Below are 22,169 nucleotides of genomic sequence, written 5' to 3'. Positions count from 1 at the left end.
GTTCCATGAGGATCGTCTGCCCGTCTTGGTAGCTATAATCCCAACCCCTTTTCTCTCTCTCTGTCTCTGTCCCTCTATCGCATTTTGTTGGCACTAAATAAAAGTGCATTTTTTGTAAAATAAACTGGTTTTGTCCCCTGCTGTGTCTTTTGCGCTTTGAGATCCCTAAAAAAGAACCTATCAGGACTCTGCATGTGGTGTGGACCCTGACAACCCATCAACAGAACATCATCGACCATCACCAAACATCAAGGACCAGCCACACCAGACACAGCCCCCAGTGTAGTTGTCGACATCTGGTTTAGATTAGGATGAGAAGGAAATCCAGGAGCTGGGACCTCATTACCATCAGAGGAGAAGAAAACCGGATGCAATAGGAAACCATATAGTAAGAACTACACAACTTGAAACTACTGAATATTAAACCAACAGATTTCAATGGGTTCAGACAGCACAGAGTTCATGAAAAATCTAGGAAAACTCCTGTCAGGGAATTATTTTCTCTGCACACCTGGGTTACGTGTAGATGAAATGATTTCTGTTGCATATCCAGGCCAGAATCAAGTAATGCCTTGACTCTCTAACACTAAAGATATCAAGTAAAAAGCAGATTGTGTGGGGAGCACATGTGAGTCATCCAATGGCTGCTCTGGAAGACAAGCATTAGTTTCAGGCAGCCAGGAGAGGAGTTTTAGAAATGCAAATTAACACTGCTAGGGAAAAGTACCCGTTTATCATTTGAGTTGCAAGATTACAAGCTGTCCTCGATAAAATAGCCAACCAGACAGATTCAGTTCCTGACTATCCTGCAGACCCAAACAGGCCCAGGTAGAAGGTGACATTTGCAGAAAATTTAATGACTCAAACTGCTGTTTGCAAATAGATGATAACTGAAAAGTGGTGAAACATATAAAAATGGAAATAAGAAAGTTGCTCATATTCTGGTCCAAAGGTAGAAAGGATAGGAATGGGACACGTTTCGTGGTTCCCTGGCAGACCATGGGTTAAACGAATGCTGCTCCTCCTCTGATGTGCTGCAGCAACTCTCATCTTTTTTCCCATGCACGACACCTTGCTGAGTGCAGCTCATTCAGCAGCTGAGCAAGGGGATGCAGGTGGCAGGCCTCCTGATCCAGAAACGGCTACAAAGGGACAGGGAGTGAGGTCAATGAGAAAAATCCGAAAAAAGAGGACTCAAGAACAAATAGGGTCGAGAAGTGAATCTGCTTGGAGATAGGGCCAGGGACTTGTACACGAGGAAACAATGGGAGAAACCTTCAGTTTCAGAAAATGTTACTAATTGACCCAGACTGCTGCTCAGACAAGATCCTTCTCAATTCCTGAACTTCGAGAAGGAGAAACACTTAACACAGCCGGGAATATTGGATGTTACACGAAAGGAGGGGTGCATATTAAGAGGGATATGCAGGAGGTGGATCGGGAAGCCTGAACCTGACAAGTGCCTCAGCCAGTGGGGAAAGGGAGAGGGAGATGCGGAAAATGAGGATAAAAAGGATGCTGCTTTTTAGAGACCCCATGGCAAATGTCCATAGACTCTCCCTTCTTCATGAAGAAAGTCGCTTTTACAGGACTCCTCTGTCTCCTTTGTGCACACAAACCTCCGGCCACGTGAATTTTCCCGCACAGCCCCGGGGCCTCTCTCAAACATCCCTTGCCTGCCTTGGGCCCCTGCCGGGGCTCCACGTGGGTCCCAGCTCCATCCCGGACTCACGCCCAGCTCCCACCGCCCTCAGCTCCTGCTCATCCCGAGCTCCCGCCGGTTCAGGGCAGCAGCGGTTCTTTGGCCCGATGCCCGGGCCGGGCCCAGCGCGGGAGCCGCTCCTCAGGCGAGGTTTCCGAGAAATGGCGGAGCTCGGGGAAAGGGAGGGGAGCCCGTGCCGTGTGCAGAGCCCGCCCCTCGCTGCGATTGGATAATTCTGCCATCACTCCTCGGTCTCGCGCGCTGATTGGGCAGAGCTGGGACAAGCCCGGTCCCGGGGCCAATGGCGCCATTGTGGCAGCGCCTGTGCGGGCCCGGGATTGGCGGCAGCGGCCGGAGCTCGGTGAGGCGGCGGCGGAGCTCGGCGCAAGTCGGAGCCGCGCTCGGTCCTACGAGGGCTCGGGGCTCGCTGCGGGCAGAAGGGGCGGCAGGGGGCTCTGGCGGGTTTATTGTGCTGTGCCCGGCCCGTGTTCCCCCTGGGCTGAGGGCGCTGCGGGATTGGCTGCCCGCGGTCTCCTTCCCGCTGGGGCCTCGGCAAGAGCCGCTGCCGGAGCAGCAACTCACCGCGCTTCGGTCGCTGCCGCTCCCAGGGTTGCACAGGCGCGCCGGAAGTGGCGCCTTTGCTGCGGCACGATCGCCATGGGGGCGGCACCGGGACCGGGCTTGTCCCCTGCTCTGCCCAATCAGCGCGCGAGGACGAGGAGTGATGGCAGAATCAGCCAATCGCAGCGAGGGGCGGGCTCTGTACACGCCACAACCCCCCCTCCCTTTCCCCGGGCTCCGCCATTTCTCGGAAACCTCACCTGGGAGCGTCCACCGCGGTGGGCTCGGCCCAGGCATCGGGCCAAGGAACCGCTGCTGCCCTGAACCGCCGGGAGCTCGGGGTGAGCAAGAGCTGAGGGCGGTGGGAGCTGGGAGTGAGTCCGGGGTGGAGCTGGGATCCACCTGCAGCTTTTGCAGGAGCCCGGGCCGGAGCAAAGGATGCCTTTGAGAGGTCAAAATATCTCTGTCACTTCCCTCCTCACAATGGGCAGGGAACAGAACACATAAGGAAAGGTTCGAGGGTCTGGATGAGGGGAGGGATAGTTTGTCACGGGCACAACGCTTGACTTTGGGAAATTAATTTATCATCAGATAAATCAGAGCGCGACAATCGCAGGTGATATAAATGAGAAACAAAAAGTCCCTATATTTAGCAAAATTTAGATTGATTTATATTGTATAGATGGAGCAAGCAGCGCTGGGGAATGTGAGGGGTCACCCCCCCACTCCACGCTCCATTGAACCTTGGTTTGCAGCCTCTTCTTATAGTATGGTGTCTCGTTGTAGTTAATAATTTTTGGGTTTTCTGCTGTCATAATTTTGCCAGGTAAGCAGTGGTGGTCGAATAAACATCTGTAAAGTCTGTAGGTTATAGTCTCATAGAGAACCATCTGGTCTTGGTAGATAAAATCGGCAAAAATCGGGAAGTCTGGCCTTTGTAGATAGACAGCATAGATTAAACAAAGGCAAGAAGTCTGAGCTTGCAAAATCTATCAGACTATTGGAAAGTCTGATTTTGCAAATTGATAGTAGATACAACTTATATAGAAAATGTAATATTCGTAACAGGGGGGTTTTAAGCAGAATTATTTAGTCTTTTTTTTTTTTTTTTCTATCTAGTGTTTGTGCTTCACTTCTGACCTTAGTATTGTGGTTTATACAAACCCCAATACTTTTATGATTGATACCAATCTTTTATCAATTATCACAATTTCCCCACTTCTCTTTTTTTTAATCCCATTGATTTGCGTTCGGGCTTCAAATTTTTTCAGTACTTCCTGTACTGAATTTAATTCATTCACTGCCATTAGTTTTGTTGTTGACTCAGGATCCATTGGTATTGTAGCAACTTGCATTCCTTGAACCACCGATTTGATTAGTTGAATAGATCATGGAACAAGACAAGGGATGAACAGTAGTCCTAATAGTGCACATGTTAACATAAAACTTAGGTTTTTTCACTACGCTCTCCCTAATAGGTTATTCCACTAAGTATTATTAAGTGTAGAGTTCCAGTTTTGTAGAGGTCCATGGGCTGTTTGTTTTATTTCTTCTGGAATTTTAGTAATTACTTCACCATTATTATCAATTTCTAAGCAGCATTCAGAATTTTTGAACTTCCTACACATTTCTCCTTCTTCAGCTAATAGATAGTCTAGGGCTAGTCAATGTTGATGTACTGCTGCTCTAGTTTGAGTAAGTTGTTTAGCTATCAATTCCATTGCTCAAGCTGTTCAATTGGAAGTAATTTCTATTACAGCTTGTAGCCTGATAATTCTATTTAGCAGATAAGTTGGAGTGCAATAGCCTCAGCTCCCATCTTGAACCCAGGTCTGGTCCATAGTACTCAATAATTCATTCTGAGGTCCATTCATTATCCTTTGAGATTTGCGTTCCCCCTGTGACAGGGCTGCTTTTGTTTTGATACAAAATTTTGTACAAGGGAACTCCTAACAATCTATTACTTTTTTCTTTCGGTAATGTAAAAAATGCAGGCTGGATAATCCCTAGAGTACATGTCCCTCTCCATCTTTTTGGTAGGGTATTATAAGCCCTTTTCCTGCAGATACAAAATATTTTGTCTGGGGCTTTCCAGCTTAGTGTAACTGATTTAGATTGTTGCCAATAGATTCTTACACTTTTTACTTCTTTGTATGGGTTGGCTCTATTCTTATTATACCAGCATAGTCCTGTAACTTACTTGACTTTCCCCAATATCCTTTTGGAGCTTTGGGCCACCAAGACTGACTGCTTGTATTTGCAATCAGGATAGTCTTACGGGGGTGTGCCCCACATATTGGGTAAAGTTAGTTCCCCAACGTGTTATACATACTTCTCCTATTACCTCATGACTTAGAACTCACCCTTCAGGTCTGTTGACTCCCCTCAATATTTCTGTTTGACTCCCATAACTGCTTTGGGTCTAATCCCTCCCTGCTCTGTGGCCATTGTTCACTCATCTGCATTTCTCCACAGATCCAACAGTGAGTTAAGTCAGTTCAGTAGTAATTTCAGTAAGTAATTCAGTAGTAATTTCTTTCATTAATTCCACAAATAAATTCTTTCCTGAGGTGGGTAAGTCCCGTTCGCTGAGTTGTGTTTCAATTTCTTGTACACGTTAAAACTTCCCTCACGGTTTGTCCTTTTTCCCTTGAACACTTTAGTTATATTCTTTATCAATTCTGCCCTGTAGTGATCTTGCACTCCTCCCTGATTTGAATATCCTTAGATACCTTCTTTTGTGAAGCAGAGGTGTGCTTCTCCTACTGGGCAACTTTGGTATGCTGATGGAGCCCACCCTCCTTTTCCCAAATTGGTGGCTACCCAGTAACTTTTTCCCATAACAGTGCAGGTTTCTAAGTTGTGCTTATTACAGCAGGCTGAATTGATATGCGTGTGGAAGGCAAGGGTGGATACTGTGCTCTGCCATACCTAATTGTCTGGTAACACTTGGAACAAGCATTAGCACTGTTTCTTTTTATCTTAATTAGCAATAGGATGAGTTCCATGTCTATTTTCATCCCTCTGCCTCCCTCAAGGCCTATGGGGCTGCTACCAGTAGCCAACATTTGTTTAATCTTCTCAGCAGCAGGGAATGTGTCCTGGGGTCTCCCACTTTGTCTTTCTCTTTTGGTATCATTTCTTAATTTTGTCTCAGCCTTTAGCTTTAACATTCCAGTACGAGGTACAGCAGTAACAGCACGGCATACACAACCCTTTCCAGCACTTTTATGCCAATACCTTTGCTTTGGCTTTCTTCTTTCCTTTATTTCCATTCTCAAATAACTTCCACCAGTTATGATTATCAATTTTGATTTTTCCTTGTGCTGATAGGGTATTAAGTACCTTAACAGTTTCCTTTTACATTGGACGCATAATACGAACAGGAGATACCCACCATAGGAATGACACCACCACAACTCAGTACAATATGGACACCTTTTTTGACAACCAGGTTACAATCACACCCAGGTTCGGGACAGGTGACTTTCAGTCCTGACTGGGAGACCTTTGAGACAAGTTGATCCGGTGTCAACATCAAGTCCTCTGAATTTGCACTTTGAGGTCTCTGGGCTCAGATGTCACTGTCCAGCCTGCAGTGGGAGGGGTTACAGGACCTTTGACTCTACTCACATGTGTCTATCCCTTTTCAGCTGTCCGTACAACTGTTTCAGTCATTAACAGATCTAAATACAGTCCTTCCCATTTTGGATCTAGACTTTCTTCTTTCCATACTTTAATTAACACATTGTCCTGGCTTAATCTTATGTATGGCAAATCCTAGAGGGACGATTTGAGCTAAAATTCCCTTCTTTCTTAATTCTTGCAAGTTTTTGTTGATTGTTATTATGTAATTCTGGAGGGAAGAGTCCTGAACTGAGGTCAGATCAAGGAGTGCCCCTTTTAGGGCAAGGCATATCATACAGCATTTCATATGGTGAAATCCCTGTATTCAAATTTGGCATCGTTTGTATATTAGACAGGGCTAGTGGGAGGCACTTTGTCCATGGTATTTTAGTCTCAATCCTTAATTTTGACAGCTGTTGTTTTAATGTTTGATTCATCCTTTCAACTCTCCCAGAACTCTGAGGGTGCCAGGGTGTATGATACTCCCAGCTGATGCCTAGTGCCGAGGTCAGTAACTTAAGCACGTTTGATGTAAAGTGCGTCCCCTGGTCTGAGTCTATAGCTTGGACCAGGCTACACCTTGGTATTACCTGTTCTATCAATATTTTGGCTGCCACTTGTGATGTGGGTCTAGCTGCAGGGTATACCTCTACCCAGTGGGTTAATTGGCCTACTGTTACTAGTAAATATTTCCACCTTCCTATTTTTGGTAATTGTGTAAAATCTATTTGTATTCTTTCAAAGGGTCTATAAGCAGTTTTCCGTCGTCCTGATGGACCTTGTTGCATACTTTTAAAATTAATTTTCTGACAATTTAAACAACTCTGGACGCTCTACTTTGCAATATCAAAAATCCTGATGCATCCAAAAAATTTTAAAAATTGGTCTGCTAGTCACCCCAGGACACTTTGGTTCCCCAATGAGTTTGTTGATGTAATTGTTCACAAATTTGTCTGGCCTGGGTTTTAGGTAAAATTTCCCTGCCATCTGGTAAAACCCATTTATTCTCATGCTATTCTGCCTTTAATTTCTTTATAGCTTCTTTTTCCTGAGGAGCAAATAGCTTCTTTAATTCTGGGTTGGAACTGGGATCTCTAACTGTAGTACTTAATACAGAAACTGTTTTTTGCTTCTTTTTCAGCCAGATTATTCCCTCTTATGTGATAGCTTGTTCCTTTTTGGTGCCCTCTTATATGGGCCACAGTAATTTCAGTGGGGCCCCTGAAAATTTCTAGTATTCTAACAATTATTTCTTGATGTGTCAATCCCCATCCTTGAGTGTTAATTAACCCCCCTTTTTTCCCAAATTTCCCCAAATATGTAGATTACACCATAGGCATACTTAGAATCTGTATATATGGTCCCTTTTTTACCCTTTAAGTGAGGTAGTGCCGTGTAAAGAGGGAATTGTTCACAAGCCTGAGTGGACCATGTTGTGTTTAAGGGTCCGGATTCTACTGATTTTAATTCTTCTTCTCCTACAATGGCATATCCCAATTTTCTTTTTCCTTCTACTACTCTGGAAGACATGTCTATAAACAATTTTACTCCATCCTTAATTTCAACTTCCCCCAGGTCAGATCTAATTTTTGTTTGTAACTCTATAATGTCCAGACAATCATGTTCTAAATTTTCTCCTGGTTCCCCATATAGGAATTGTGCAGGACTTTGAGCAGTTGTTGCTTTTAGCTCTAAGTCTGGGGAAGCAATTAGAATAGCTTCATATTTTAATATTAGGGCATCGGTTAGCCATTTATTGGCTTTTTGATTCAGAATTCCCCTTACATTATGGGAGGTATTTACCACTAGAAGTGTCCCAAAGGTGACTTTTTGGGCTTCTTCAGTTAAAAGTGCTTTGGCCACTAGGGCCTGTAGACAGGTGGGCCAGCCCCGTCTGACAGGATCTAGCAGTTTTGAATGATATCCCACTGGCTTTCGACTGCCTGCCCATTCCTGAGTGAGCACCCCATATGCTGTTTGATCAGAGGTGTTTACAAGTAATTGAAATGGTCCCTCCAAATCTGGGAGACTTAGTACAGGGGCTTGAATTAAAGCATATTTAACCTTTCCAAAACTTTCATCATTCTCCTCTGTTCATTTTAGGCGATTACTGGTAAGTTTTTCATATAGCAATTTCACTTTTTCACTAAATCCCTCTATCCATTGACGACAGTATCCCAGCAGTCCCAAAATTTTCCTCACTTCTTTTTCGGTCTTTGGATGTTTGAGTATTTGTAGTATTCCAGAGACTCTTATTAGGATCCAGTTTCTTTTTCCCTTTACTTAGCCAATGTCCTAAATATTTTACTTCTAGTTTTGTGAATTGTAATTTAGCTTTGGATACCTTCAAACGCTGTTGTCTCAAAAAGTTTACAAGTTTTATAGTCCCATTTCTAGTAGATTTCTTGTCTTTTCCTGCTATTAATAGATCATCTACATATTGTAACAATTTCACCCCTTCTGGTGGCTCAAAAGACTGCATCAATTCTTCTAGGGCTTGCCCAAAGAGATTGAGGGATTCTGTAAAGCCATATAAAGGCAATACTGTCTAATGCAATTGTTGCTTTCTGCCCTTATCAGTCTTCCCATTCAAAGGCAAAGTAATCTCTACTACTTTCCTGTAATGGGCATGCCCAGAAGGCATCTTTTAGATCTATTACACTATACTAAGTGTAGTCAGGGGACAGCTGATTTAAGAGAGTTTAAGGGTTTGCTACTACAGGAAATTTGGTAACAGTTCATTGGTTTATAGCCTTCAAATTTTGTACCAATCTGTAATTCCTGTCGGTCTTTTTGGCAGGCAAAATAGGAGTATCATGTGGGGACATATGTGGTTCTAAAGTGCCTTGTTGCAAGAAGTTTTCTATGACAGGCTTAAGGCCCCGTCTCCCTTCCAGTGATATTGGATATTGACGAACTTGGATAGGCAAATTGGGGTCAGTGATTTTCACTTTGGTAGGTTTTATTTTTAACTTCTCTATTTCCCCAAGGGTATACCACACCTCAGGACTAATTGTTCTTCATCCTTTTGGGTTAAGGCATAAATTTTAAGGTGCCCTTGGGATACTTCAGTTTCCAAATCCAATGCTATTATTAAATCCCTCCCCAATACATTATTTTCTGCTTCTGACTGTAGCAGCAGATCATTTAATTCAATTTTGCTCTGGGTCTCAATTTGCACATTTTAATAACAGGGACCCAAAATGGTTCACCTTTTGCTCCAACCACAAGTGCTAGGTTTATACCTTTTTGGTAGATGTTTAATTATGGATTTTTCGGCTCCTGTATCTACTAAAATTTCCACCTCCTCTCCCTGGAGACCAATTCTAAATTGCATCAAGGGCTCTTTAGATGGTAAGGTCCCTGATGCATACAGCCCCTGCACCCCTATTCGTCCTCCTGGAACATTTTCTCATCCGGTATCCTCTCTTTGCAATTTTTCTTTAGATGGCCTTTGTATAACTCCCTTGTGTCCCAACGTCTTAGTATTATTCCCATAGGGCTGCCTGGTGGTATTTCTGGCAACCTACTTGTCTTATCTTTATTTCTTTGTCGATCACAGGAACTTGAAACCCTTCATGGGTCATTCAGACTTAAAACCTTACTCTTTCTTTGTCTCGTTTTTACCTCAAGGGACTGTATTGAGGTGTTTGTGCTCCCCCTCGTGTTCCGCCCAGATCCTGTATCTGGTTGGGTCGGATTGGGAAGGAATTTTGCCTCTACTTGGGCTGGGATGGGAAAAGCAGCTTTCCCTCTTCCCTCTGTGACTCGTGTGTTCCTCTCCACTTTCCGCCTCCACTGGGTCCAACCTCTACCTGGGCTGGGATTGGGAAAAGAACCCAGCTTCTACCTGGGATGGGATGGGAAAAGCAGCCTCCCCTCACTCGCTTTGTCCCTTCACCGGCCGGGTCCCTCGCGGGATACTGGAATTGTGAATAGAAGGACTTGCTTCATGGCAAAATCCACGTCTCATTCAGGCAAGCACACAGTCATCCCCACTAAACCAGACAATTCCTTACAGCTTCCATGCTCCTGTCTGGGTTTTCATGCACAAGAATTACAGGTGATTTTGCCGCGATCTTCCAGGAAGCTCTTTCCTTGCTCAGTCTATATCGTGGGGTACATCGTTGGGTTCCGAAAACCACTGATGAACCAGGGCCACAGTAGTAGGGGGCCCCCCCGAAATTGCAGTACCTCCCAAGGCTTCAAGGATGTCTCATGTTTCGGCACCAAATTGTTATAAATTATAAAAAAGAAGTCTCGATACTTAGCAAAATTTAGATTGCTTTATTTTATATGGATGGAGCAAGCAGCGCTGGGGAATGTGAGGGGTCACTGCCCGCTCCACACTCCACCAAACCTTGGTTTGCAGCTGCTTCTTATAGTATAGTTTCTCGTTGTAATCAATAATTTTTTTGCTGTCATAATTTTGCCAGGTAAGCAGCAGTGATTGAAATAAACATATCCCCCGTAAAGTCTCTGGGGGATAGTCAGTCTCATAGAGAACCATCTGGTCTTGGTAGATAAAAATCAGCAAAAATCCGGAAGTCTGGCCTTTGTAGATAGACAGCATAGATTAAACAAAGGCAAGAAGTCTGAGCTTGCAAAATCTATCAGACTATTGGAAAGTCTGATTTTGCAAATTGATAGTAGATACAACTTATTTAGAAAACATAATATTCATAACGGGGATTTAAATCAGAATGATATAATAATATATTTTCCTCTATCTAGTGTTTGTGCTTCACTTCTGAAGTTTGTTTATACAAACCCCAATACTTTTATGATTAACACAAATCTTTTATCAATTATCACACAAGTTAGCCAAATCTTAAGAAAATATGTTTCCTCCACCTCTCTCTTCTCCTAAAGGCTTAACTTTTTCCCATATTCCTTCTCCCCTCCCCATCCAGAGGCACAGGAGATGGCGTTCACAGTCAGGCCATGTCACAGCCTCCCCGTCAGGGACAGGAATCCTTGTCCTGCTTCAGCCTAGGATCCCTCCCACGGGACACAGTCCCTCAGGAACAGGCTGCTCCAGCGGGGATCCCCCATAGGCTTACAAGTCCCGCCAGGAGCCACTTCCATGGCCCTGCAGGGGCTTCCACGGCCTCAGGGCCTCTCTCAGGCATCCCCTGCTCAGGCCCGGGCTCCTGCCGGGACTGGAGATGGGTCCCTGCTCCACCCGGGCCTCAGCCGCAGCTCCCGGCGCCCTCAGCTCCAGCTCCCACCGAGCTCCCGGCGGTTCAAGGCAGCAGCGGCTCCTCGGCCTCAGCTCGGGCCGGGCCCTGCCCGGGTCCGGAAGCGCCAACGGCCTGAGAGTGCCCGCCCCTCGCTACAATTGGCTGGTTCTGCCGTCACTCCTCGATCTCGCGCGCTGATTGGGCCGAGCAGGGACAAGCCCGGCCCCGGGACCAAAGGCGCCATTGTGGTAGCGGACCCGGGAGCGGCGGCAGCGGCCGGAGCCCACTGAGGCGGTGGCGGAGCTCGGAGGCGGCTCCAGCGCAGGTGGGAGCCGTTTTCGGTTCTGCGGGGGCTCGGGGCTCGCTGCGGGTGGAGGGGGCGGCAGGAGGCACGGGGGGGTTTCTTTGTGTCGTGCCCGGCCCGTGTTCCCCTGGACTGAGGCCGCTGCGGGAGCGGCTGCCCGCGGTTTCCTTCCCGCTGGGCCTCGGCAGGAGCCGCTGCCGGAGCAGCGCTGGCTCGTCCCAGTTCCTGTGGGTAGCACAGAGGTGGCTGCCCTGTGCCCGGGATGCTGCGCTGGCGCCTCCGAGCTCCGCCGCCGCCTCACCGGGCTCCAGCAGCTGCCACCGCTCCCGGGCCGGACGGAGGCTCCGCCAACGGCGCCTTTGCTGTGCCAGGGGTGCTCTGGCGACGGCACCGGGGCCGGGCTTGGCCTTGCTTTGCCCAATCAGCGCGTGAGTTCGAAAAGTGACGGCAGAATCGGCAATTGGCAGTGAGGGGCGGGCTCTGCACACGGCACGGGCTCCCCTCCCTTTCCCCGGGCTCCGCCATTTCTCGGAAACCTCGCCTGAGGAGCGGCTCCCGCGCTGGGCCCGGCCCGGGCATCGGGCCAAAGAACCGCTGCTGCCCTGAACCGGCGGGAGCTCGGGGTGAGCAGGAGCTGAGGGTGGTGGGAGCTGGGCGTGAGTCCGGGATGGAGCTGGGACCCACGTGGAGCCCCGGCAGGAGCCCGAGGCGGGCAAGGGATGTTTGAGAGAGGCCCCGGGGCTTTGCGGGAAGATTCACGTGGCCAGAGGCTTGTGTGCCCAAAGAAGACAGAGGAGTCCTGGAACAGTGACTTTATTGATGAACAAAGGGAGAGGCCATGCGGCATTTGCTATGCGGTTTCTAAAACGCAGCGTCCTTTATGTCCTCATTTTCCCAGCTGCTTCTCCCTTTCCCCACTAGGTGAGGCTCTTGAAAGGTTCAGATTTCCCGATGCGCCTACTGCATGTCCCACTTAATATGCACCCCTCCTTTCGTGTAACATCCAATATTCCCGGCTGTGTTAAGTGTTTCTTCTCGAAGTTCAGGAATTGAGCAAGATCTTAGCTGAGCAGCATTCCGTGTCAATTAATAACGTTTTCTGAAACTGATGTTTTGTCTCGTTACTTGGTTATCTACAAATCCCTGTACTTATCTCCAAAGACATTCATCTTGCACCGTTCAATCCCTTTTCTCATTTTTTCGATAATTGTCTTTACAGACTTTTAATAACCATTAGATCAATCTCTTTCCGGGTCCTCCTTGGTTTTGGGATAATTCTCAGTGCCCTCCTTCCCTGTCCCTTTGTAGCCGTTTCTGGATCAGGAGGCCTGGCTGCCACCTGCATCCCCTTGCTCAGCTGCTGAATGAGCTGCACTCAGCAAGGTGTCGTGCATGGGAAAAAGATGAGAGTTGCTGCAGCACATCAGAGGAGGAGCAGCATTCGTTTAACCCATGGTCTGCCAGGGAACCAGAACACGTGTCCCATTCCCACCCTTTCTAGATTTTAACCGTATTATGTGCTACTTACTTATTTCCTACATTGTATGTTTCACCACTTTTCACTTATAATCTATTTGCAAACGGCAGTTTGAATCATTTAATTTTGCACAAATATCTCCTTCTTCCTTGGTGGAGTTGGGTGGGCAGGAAGGTAAGGAGCTGGATCTCTCTGGTTGGTTATTGTTTCGAGGACAGTTTGTAATCTAATTCTGTAATTCAGAGGGTAAATGCCCCAGCATTTGCTCCAGCAGGGTTAGTTTGCATTTCTGTAGCTGCTCTCTTGGCTACATGGAGCTGATGCTCTTCCAGAGCAGCCATTGGATGATTGGCAGGTTCCCCCTCCAGAACCTGCTTTTTATTTGATGCCTTTAGCATTGGAGAGTCAAGGCATTACTTGATTCTTCCCGGGATGTGTGACAGAAATTGCAACATGCACAGTTCGACGAGGTTTGCAGAGAAAATCATTCCCTGATACGTGATGTTTACTAGCTTTTTCCTATATTTATAGAGTCTGAACCCATAGAAATCCATTGTTTAGTGTTAATTTCTTCAAAGTTTCTTAGTTTTTACTGTTTGGTTTCCTATTGGCCCTGGATTTCTCCCCCTCTGATATTACTTACGTCTGCACTCCTGGATTTCTTACTCAGCCTTTTCCATACCAGGTTCTCCAACTATGCCTTGAGGCAGTGACTGGGTTGGGTGTTCCTTGATGTTTGCTGATGCTTGTTGGTATTTTGTTGATGATCATTATCTTTTTGAATATGTTTTGGGCCATTCCCAGTCTTTTGAGATGTTAAACTCTTTTCTGTTGAGTGGTGTAACAGCCCTTTAAACAAACTTAAAAATTCCTTTCCCTAAGCAATGGCAAAACAAGCCTGAGTAGAGAAATATTTTTTTTTAAATTTAAACTAGGTATATTTTCCAGCACTAGCCCATTTTATTTTTTGTGATTTTCTAGTCACCCCCAGCCCAATGTGTGAGTGTAATTGAGAGCCAGAGTGGAATTGTGCCGTTGTGTTCCCCAGCAGCTGTGGCAGTGCAGGCACAGAAAGCAGCGAAGCTGCAGCAGTGGCAGCAAGGATTGGCCCCAGTGGCTGGAGATGCCAAAGGAGGGTGCCCAGGCAGAGGATTTGAGCAGAGGATGTGTGGGCAGGCCCAGGGGCTTCCCCCGCTGTGGAGCCCTGGCTGCTGCTGCGTTGCCTTCAGTGCAGGCTCAGTGGGGCCTCCCATGCTGGTGCTGCAGCCGGGAAGCGCAAATCTGCGGGGCTTGAGAGCCCCTGAGCCCAGGGTGAGGGGTCCCCCCGTGCTGAGCTGTGCTGGGGCTGTTTCTGTGCTCAGGGACACTTGGGATGGGCCACGGCACTTGGCCACCAGTGGTGCTTCTCTGCACTCCTCAGGCAGAGGTCTTGCTCTAATTCCCTTTCCTTAATCAGAGCGTGTCCTGGAACTCTTTTCCCTTCTCCTGCCCTTGCAGCCCCTTTCATGACCACATTTTGTCCCTCAGGCCAGGGAATGTCTCCTCAATCTCTCCTGTCCTGGCTCTGGAGCTCTGTCACTTGAATGCAGCCATGGGTTTGTTCCCAGCCCCTGTGCAGGCTGTTCAAACAGGAAGCTGGGTTAAACCCTTCCCCTGTCCTCAATTCTAAATCCTGCTGTGCAACTGAACAAGTTTCATTCTGTAATCACCGAGCAGTGCTCATCCATGTAGAGGCTCTTTTGGCTATCAAAGTTTTAACTTGGTGCCAGACTTGAACAACAGGAGATCTCCTGCCATCAGTTTTTGGGCCTCAGGTCCGTTTAAATTTGTGGCTGCACAATTCTGCAGATAGTGAGGCCACTTTGGCCACTGGGTTAAACATTTTATCATGAGAATTCTTTTGGCATGGCCCTGTGTAACATCCACATTTTAAAAAATGAGGTTCACTTTCCTGGTAAATATTTAAATGTTTAATAAAAGACAGTAAGAGATGAACAATAAAGCAAAGGATTATAACAGCAGGGTGCTGCATTCCTTAAATGCATCAACCTGTTGCATATCCATGGATCTTCATGCATTATTCAAAATCATTACCCTCCAACCTGTAAATCAACATTTTTTTCGTAGGGGTCAATTGTCCTATAATCCAAGAATGTGAAGGATTTCCTGATTATCTTTTCTTTTTGCTTCTTTCTCAGAGTCAGTTACATGAACGGTAGTTTTTTATATCACCATGTTACAGTCCAAGAAAAACATACTTATTATACTTCTGTTTTTAAGTTTTGTTAATAGCACAACTAAAAGAAACTATATTCATACAGCAAAGTTTTCCAACATTATACATATAGCATTCATTTTAATATGTGTCAAAAGCCAATAATATAATATCATGTAATATTGCATATTACATATATATATACATATATATATAATGTACTGTAACACACATACAATTAATACTTATTTTCTGAGTCTGGAGAAGCCATGGTTGGGGCACTAGTCATTTGGTTTTATTTTATTTCCTGAAGTTTTGCTGTTTCTTTTGTACACTCCACAATATTGAGGCTGTCTGGGGTTAAAAAGTCATAGAGTGTTCTGGCTCAAACAGAGGATCCTCAATCCAGGTCCTACAATTCCCTGTTAAGTCTCAGAATTTTCCTAGCTCCATTTTATTCCTCAGAAATGTTACTTCTGAGATTTCCCAGACCCTCTCTGCGTTGATACACCACAAACCTTCAATCAAAATATGTCCCAAATATTTAACCTTTTTCTCCAGTATTTGCATTTTTTTTTTTTTCTGAAACTCTGAGGTGCTTTTTGGCCTGAACCTTCAGAGATTTCTTCTGCTACTTATTCTTGTCCTCTTGATTGGAGCAAGTCATCCACATCCTGCATTAACCCAATCCCTGGGGTGGGGTAAATTCTTGTGATATTTTCTGCAAGGCTTGCCCCAATAAGGCTGGTGCTTCTGTGCATCCCTGCAGAAGGACCGTCCATGTCTTTACCATTTTCCCTTCTACCTCTTGTTCCCAGTCAGAGGCAAAATACAGTTTACCATCCTGTGTGAGAGGGCATCCCCAGAAAGCATTTTTGACATCAAGTACTGAATGGTGTCAGTGTGAGGAGGGAATCTGGTTCAGGGTGGTGTAAAGATCTGAGACTGTGGGGTACCTGAGTTTAATAATCTCATTTATTATTTTTAGGTCCTTCACCATTCTGTCAATTCCATCTGATTTCTTGACTGGCAGGACAGGAGCATTATAGGGAGAGATCCCTGGCTCCAAAAGCCCTGCCTTTAGCAGGGACTCAATAACAGGCTGTGAGCCCTTCCTTCCCTCCCTTGGAATAGGGTATTGCTTTAGACACCACTTGTCCTGTTTGCTTCAAAATATTTTGGAGAGGCTCCATATCTAATTTTCCCTATTTTCCTGGAGCTGCCCACACTTCTGGGTTCACTTCAGCATTGGCCTTGCAGACATTTGCCAAAGGCACAACTTTGTATCACCTTTACCATATTAATTTGCATTCTCAGATTACCCATCCAATCCCTTCTCAGTAAATTACAGTCAGAATTAGGGTCAAATAAAACTCCAGCATTTCAAACCCATCCCCCACATTATCTAACAGTGGTTAAATAAAACACACCAGCTCCTCTTTCCCACTTATCCCCTGAATACTGCTGTCTAAATCACTTCTGGACTTCCCTTATTGCCCCCCTGAGTGTCCGTGTCCTTGATTACCTCTGGGAGAATGTGCAAACTCCCTCAAAATGCTCCCAAGGGACCCGTCAGAGATATTTTGGGATCATCATCCCTTGTGCTGGGAGCTATTCCCAGCTTTCCCTTTCTCCCCTCTAAGGGTGCCCTGCCATGTTTAGTCCCCAAAGATCCCACTGTGCTCACTGATGAGATTTTCAGTGCTCTCTGGCTGCCGACTCTTCCCGGCCCCCCTGACCTGTCACTCGTCTGTCTCCTGGTCACTCTCAGGTACCCAATCCATGCCCGGTGCCGCCGCCCCCCAAGGGAGCCGATCGCCCAAACTGGGTGAGGCACCTTCAGCTCCACTCGCTGCCCCCGCCCCGGATGGTGCTGATGACTCAGCAGTGTCCAGGCAGAGCCGCAGCTCCCAGCGTTCCCCACCTGGACCCCACCTGCACCCCCCTGGGCCACAGCGTCCCCCGTGAGGGGAATTTGGGGAGGTGGGAGGGGGCAGCGCCAAGGCCGGGCCCCCCCGCGCTGTCGTGGCGGGAGCGGCTGCAGTGGGGGACCGAGTGCGGGCGGGAGCGGCCGAGAGCCCAGCGCTGCCCCAGCCCGAGCTGCCCCAGCTCCATCCCTGCCCCTGCGCTGGGATGCTGTGGGTTTGGGGGGAAGAGGGAGCCAGAAGTGGGTGCAGGGCCTGGGGACAGCAGGAGAAGGGAAGGAGAAGCAGGTTTGAAGAACGAAAAGGTGGGATTGTGCAAGAGGAGGAGGAGTAGTACGAGGAAGAGGACTGTTGAGGAAGAGTAGGGACACAGGAGAAGGAGGAGTAGAAATGGGAAGCAGCACAACATTCCACCTCTTCCTTTGTCTGCAGCCTCCCCTCCCAGCCCTAGGAACCTTGCACCCTCTGATGTGCAGCAGGTGACCAGAGAAAGGGATCCATGATTTTCACAGGGGTGAATCTTGGTGTTTGTGAGCTTTATTAAGTTAAATGCTCGTGCTTTGGTTGTTTGCAGGGGCTGGATCTTTATATTTTGGAGCAGGTTTTAGCTGAATCTTGATTTTCAGAGACTTTCTGATTTGTGTCTTGAAGTTTGGAGGAGTTTTGGTCTGAATCTTTTTGTTTTAAGGTTCTTACAGACACAAGATGCCAAATAACTTCCTGAGCTGAACCTGAGAAAGGGGTAACCCTCAGTCCATGGAGCTCTCTTGTTTATTCCCCCAAACCAGGATTTTTCATTCCCAAGCTGTGAGTGGATGGAGGAGGAGGAAAAGCCCCACATATCCCTCAGGTGGAGGGGCTGCAAACCCAGCCCAGGGAACTTCGAGGAGGAAAGACCCTCCCTGTGCCAGGAAGGCGGCCGGAGATCCAGGCAGAGCTCAGAGCTGGTGGAGAAGCCTCATGGAGGGGAGAAGCCCCACAAGTGCTTGGAATGTGGAAAGGGTTTGAGCTACAGGTCCAGCCTGATCCGGCACCAGAAGACCCACACTGGAGAGAAGCCCTACGAGTGTGGGAAATGTGGCAGGGGATTCAGAGATAGCTCTGACCTGATGGTGCACCAGGTGATCCACACAGGGGAACGGCCCTACACCTGCTTGGAATGTGGGAAGAGCTTCGGGTGGATGTCCTACCTGAGAAGCCACCAGCGCATCCACACTGGGGAGAGGCCTTACCAGTGTCCTGAGTGTGGGAAGAGCTTCTCCAGAAGCTATCATTTGACCCAACACAAACGGAGGCACCACTAAGAGACGCCCTGTGAGTGCCCCGAGTGTGGGAAGAGCTTCGTGCTGTGCTCCAGCTCCATCCCCCATGGGAGAATCGGTGTTGGATGATCCCCAGTGACCCCTGTTGGGCAGAGTCCTGTTGATCCGTGGTCCTGGCGATCCCCTGTTCGGTGGGGCTACGGGGTTGGAGAGATTTCGCTCCCTTCTCCTTGTCCTGCTGTGATTTGGTTGGTAATAAATTCCCTCCCTGTGCCCAGGCTGGGTCTGTTGTTCCATTTGGTGCTCGGGGCAGGATCTCTCCTCTTCCTTCTCTCAACACCCGGGCCTCTCCTCAGCCAATCAGAGAATGCGATGAAGAAGATTCAGCCAATCAGGGAGAGCAGCTCTGATGACTCACCGGTTGCCGGGCAGACCCGCAGCGCCCAGTGTTCCCTACCTGGACCCCTCCCTCCCCGCACTATCATGATTCCCCCGCGGGGTCCCCCCCCAAGTCCCTCCCTAGTCCCGCCCCACAGTAAATGGGACCGAGATTGCCTGGGAAGCTTTATTGGGAACACTGGGAGCTGCTGGGCAGGCGCAGAGTGACAGCGGGGGCGGACACACGATTCCTCCAAAATCAGCATGTGGAATGACCGGAGGGTCCTGGCTGGGCCTGAGGCCACGGGGAGGGGCTGCAGCCATTGCTGGGTCTGGAGCTCTGTGGGCAGAGAAAAGGAGGTGACGCCAAGCTGGGGTCCCCAGAGGGAACACAGATGCTCTGGCGGACGGAGTGCACAACCCTCAGGACCCCCCCTCATGAAGCCCTACACGAAGACCCCGATCCCTATCAGCACCTTGCTGTGGGCTGCGTGTGGCAGCATCTCTGGGAATCCGCAAGGGTCAGGACCCCCCTAAACCTCTCACAAGCCCCTCCACGCACCCTCCCAATCTCCTCCAGCCCACCTAGAAACCCCTAAAACTTCCTCTCAATATCTTCCCAGTCTCCCCAGGACCCACCAAAGCCCCTCCTGTCCGTCTCAGAATCCCACAGCCCCCTCCCATTTGCCTCTCCACTGCCCCAGGACCCCCAAACCCTCTCCTAGTCCCTTCCCAGCCCAACCAGGACTCACTTAAACACTCCCAGTCTGTTTCCAGCACAACCAACCTCATTCCAATCCTGCTTTCCAATCACTGATCTTTTTCCATCCCCTACACTCAAATCCCTCCCAGTTACACCCAGCACTCCCCAAACTCCCTCCCAGTGCCCACCAGGACCCCCAGAACCCCATTCCACCTTCCCCAGCTTCCTTCAAACCCCTCTCTCAGTTTAAACCAGGCTATCTTGAATTTCCTCCCAGTTACTTCTAGCACACCCCAATCCCTCTCCCAGCTCCCCCAGTGCCTCCCCACTTCCCCCACACTTTGGGGTCCAGGCCGTGCCCCAGTGCCGGCTCAGGGGGTGCTCCAGGCTGACATGCTCCACCTGGCAGCTGGAGGTGATCCGACACCTGGAGAGGGTTTCCAGCAGCACCAGGAGCTGGTGTGTCTAGTCCCCATTGGGGACCAGGTCAGTGGCCACTACATGCCCTGAGAGCTCCTGCTGGCCCTGGAACCACCTCAGCTGGATCTTGGCAGGGTAGAAATCCATCACAGAGCAGAGCAGGCAGCCAGGGCTGGGAGCTCGAGGACCACAGTGAGATGGACACACTGAGGGGCACTGGGAGAGAGTGGGGACACTCTGGGATCAGCTGGGGGGAACTGGGAGAGATGGGAGAGGGTTAGTATGGCACTGAGAGGGACTGGGAATGAAATTGGAGAGAGTGAGGGAACACTGGGAGAGAGTGGATTAGATTGGAGCAATGGGAGAGAGGGTGGAGGTGGGATGGAAGTGAAAAGCACTTGGAATGGACTGGGAGGGACTGGATGGGGCACTGGGAGAGAGGGTGGAGGTCTGGGAGTGCACTGGGAATGGAATGGAATGGCTGTGGACTGAGAGAAAGTGGGAGGGACTCTGGTGCCACTGGGGAGGGACTGTGAGGACACTGGGAGGCCACTGGAGTCACTTGGGGTGAGGGGGCATGAGGCCACAGGGATGGGTATGTTAGCTTGAGAGAGGATTTGAAAGAGAACACTCTGGAGTGAGTGTTGTCTCCTCTATAGAGTTCCAATTATCCTTTCCACCAATAGGAAATTAATAGATGAAAGTGAAAAAACTTTTAACAGTTTATTAATAAACAGTAATCCCACAAGGTAAGGAAAAAAAAAGTAAATAACTGCTAGACATTAAATTGTCAGACCTTACCGCACTCACACACCTGGGGCAAAAGATCCAAAATGCCAGAGAAATCCCCGCTCAGGACACATGGTACAGGTGGCGCCAGCTTCTCCTATAGGGTAAAAAAACCAGCTAGGGGCTGTCCCGAAGGAGATGAAACCCCGGGGCTCGCCTGGCTGTGAACTCCTCCCCAGCTGGGCTCTGTGGGCACGGTCCCGGCAGCCAAAGCAGCGGGGCTGAAGCCTCGGGCTGTTTTCTCTCCTGGCTCAGCCCGGCTCACAGCGGCTTTGGGGGGCAGCAGCACTGCTCTGCTCCTGCCGGCACGGAGCCCCCGAGCTCCAACAGAGCAGCTGCTCCGTTCACATTCAGGGACACTAAAGGCCGGCACTGCAGCCTTTCTAAGCCAAGGAATGGGGAAAAACTATCATTTGTTTGCCTAGGCCAAAAATGCTTTGCTGCCGATGTTGGGGTTGGCATAACAGAAGAAAAATAAAACCTCGGTCTAAGGCCTAGAAAGGGAAAACCCTTAGTAGTCATGTGGAGCAAAAGGCTCCACTCCCAAGATCCCCCTGTTCAGTTATGGAGATTGTTGCTAGAAAGTTCTTAGTTCTCTTTGTTACTATTGGTTACATTTCACTGCATAAATTATAATATTGTTAATCACTCTTTCCCATTGGATCTCTCCCTCAGACCCTGCCTTAATCCCTCCTTGCACCCAAGTGTATAAATATCCCTGCTCTACCTGGACCCTGCTTTTTCTGGTTCATTCCTAGTACAGTGCATGCCTTCCTGTTTGTTGTTTTCACCTCATTAAAGCTCTTTCTCTGAACAATCAGATCAAAGCTGTCTCTTTCCATAAAAGTCACCACAACCATTTCCCGGGGAAGCCACCAGTCAGACTGTCCAGGCTTGGACCGGGGGTTTTCGAGGTGAGCAAAACTCCACGGTGCACAGAGAGAGCCATGAAAAACCCGAGCAGCGAGGCTTCAAAACGCCCGAGCAGCGAACAAGGAGCCTCTCCCTGCCCCGGCCCCACACACATCCTGTCCTGGGCTCCAGGGGTTTAGATACTACAACCATTCCTTGGGCATAAAGCAGAGGATCATGGAATGTGCCATCACAGTAATTGACTCCAAGATAATCGCGTATACAATAATCATATGCCTATCTATCTATAAAAGCACATACTGAACTCTGGATCCAGCAGTGTGCACGTAGGACAGGAGTGGAGAGGCTGAACGGACACCAGGGGAGATGTGGAATGTACGGACAGAGAAAACCCTCCAAGAGCTTGAACCTGATTCCCAGCTTTTTCGTGTTTCAAGGGCTTAGACTGCTGGATTTCAATGAATTGAGATCTCACCGTGAAAAGCAAAGCAGTGTGGAACCAGACACTGCTGCGGAAGTCAAAGTGACTTGGATCATGTCAAATTTTGAAATACATTGAATAAAAACTACTCACAACCTTTCTCAGTCCATCCCTCCTCACACAAAACAAAATACAACGGAACTCTTTCAAAAGGGTAAAAAATAAAGTAAAATGAACATTGAAAATGTTCTCTGATAAAACGTCAGGTTGAGAAAATACAAAGTAATGAAGTGTGTCTAGAAAAACCGGCTGTAATTTCTCAGGTATTT

General features: G+C 48.2%; 1 protein-coding gene across 1 annotated transcript; it reads left to right on the top strand.

Moving 5' to 3' along the window:
- Nucleotides 1-2,446: 2,446 nt before the first annotated feature.
- LOC130265862 (zinc finger and SCAN domain-containing protein 30-like) lies at nt 2,447-18,534 on the top strand. The gene is made up of 2 exons (XM_056515178.1): nt 2,447-2,604; nt 17,783-18,534. Exon 2 carries the CDS (start codon nt 17,810-17,812, stop codon nt 18,296-18,298), a length of 489 nt encoding a protein of 162 aa, XP_056371153.1. The 5' UTR covers nt 2,447-2,604; nt 17,783-17,809; the 3' UTR covers nt 18,299-18,534.
- Nucleotides 18,535-22,169: the final 3,635 nt, after the last annotated feature.

This window comes from Oenanthe melanoleuca, linkage group LGE22 (genome assembly GCF_029582105.1).
Source record: "Oenanthe melanoleuca isolate GR-GAL-2019-014 linkage group LGE22, OMel1.0, whole genome shotgun sequence".
NCBI classification, from domain to species: domain Eukaryota; kingdom Metazoa; phylum Chordata; class Aves; order Passeriformes; family Muscicapidae; genus Oenanthe; species Oenanthe melanoleuca.
The sequence above is the reverse complement of the archived record's forward strand: the minus strand, read 5'-3'. Positions and strand labels throughout refer to the sequence as shown.

Coding starts and splice junctions, on each gene's coding strand:
- LOC130265862 (XM_056515178.1), top strand. CDS start 17,810: ATGGAGGAGGAGGAAAAGCCCCACATATCCCTCAGGTGGAGGGGCTGC.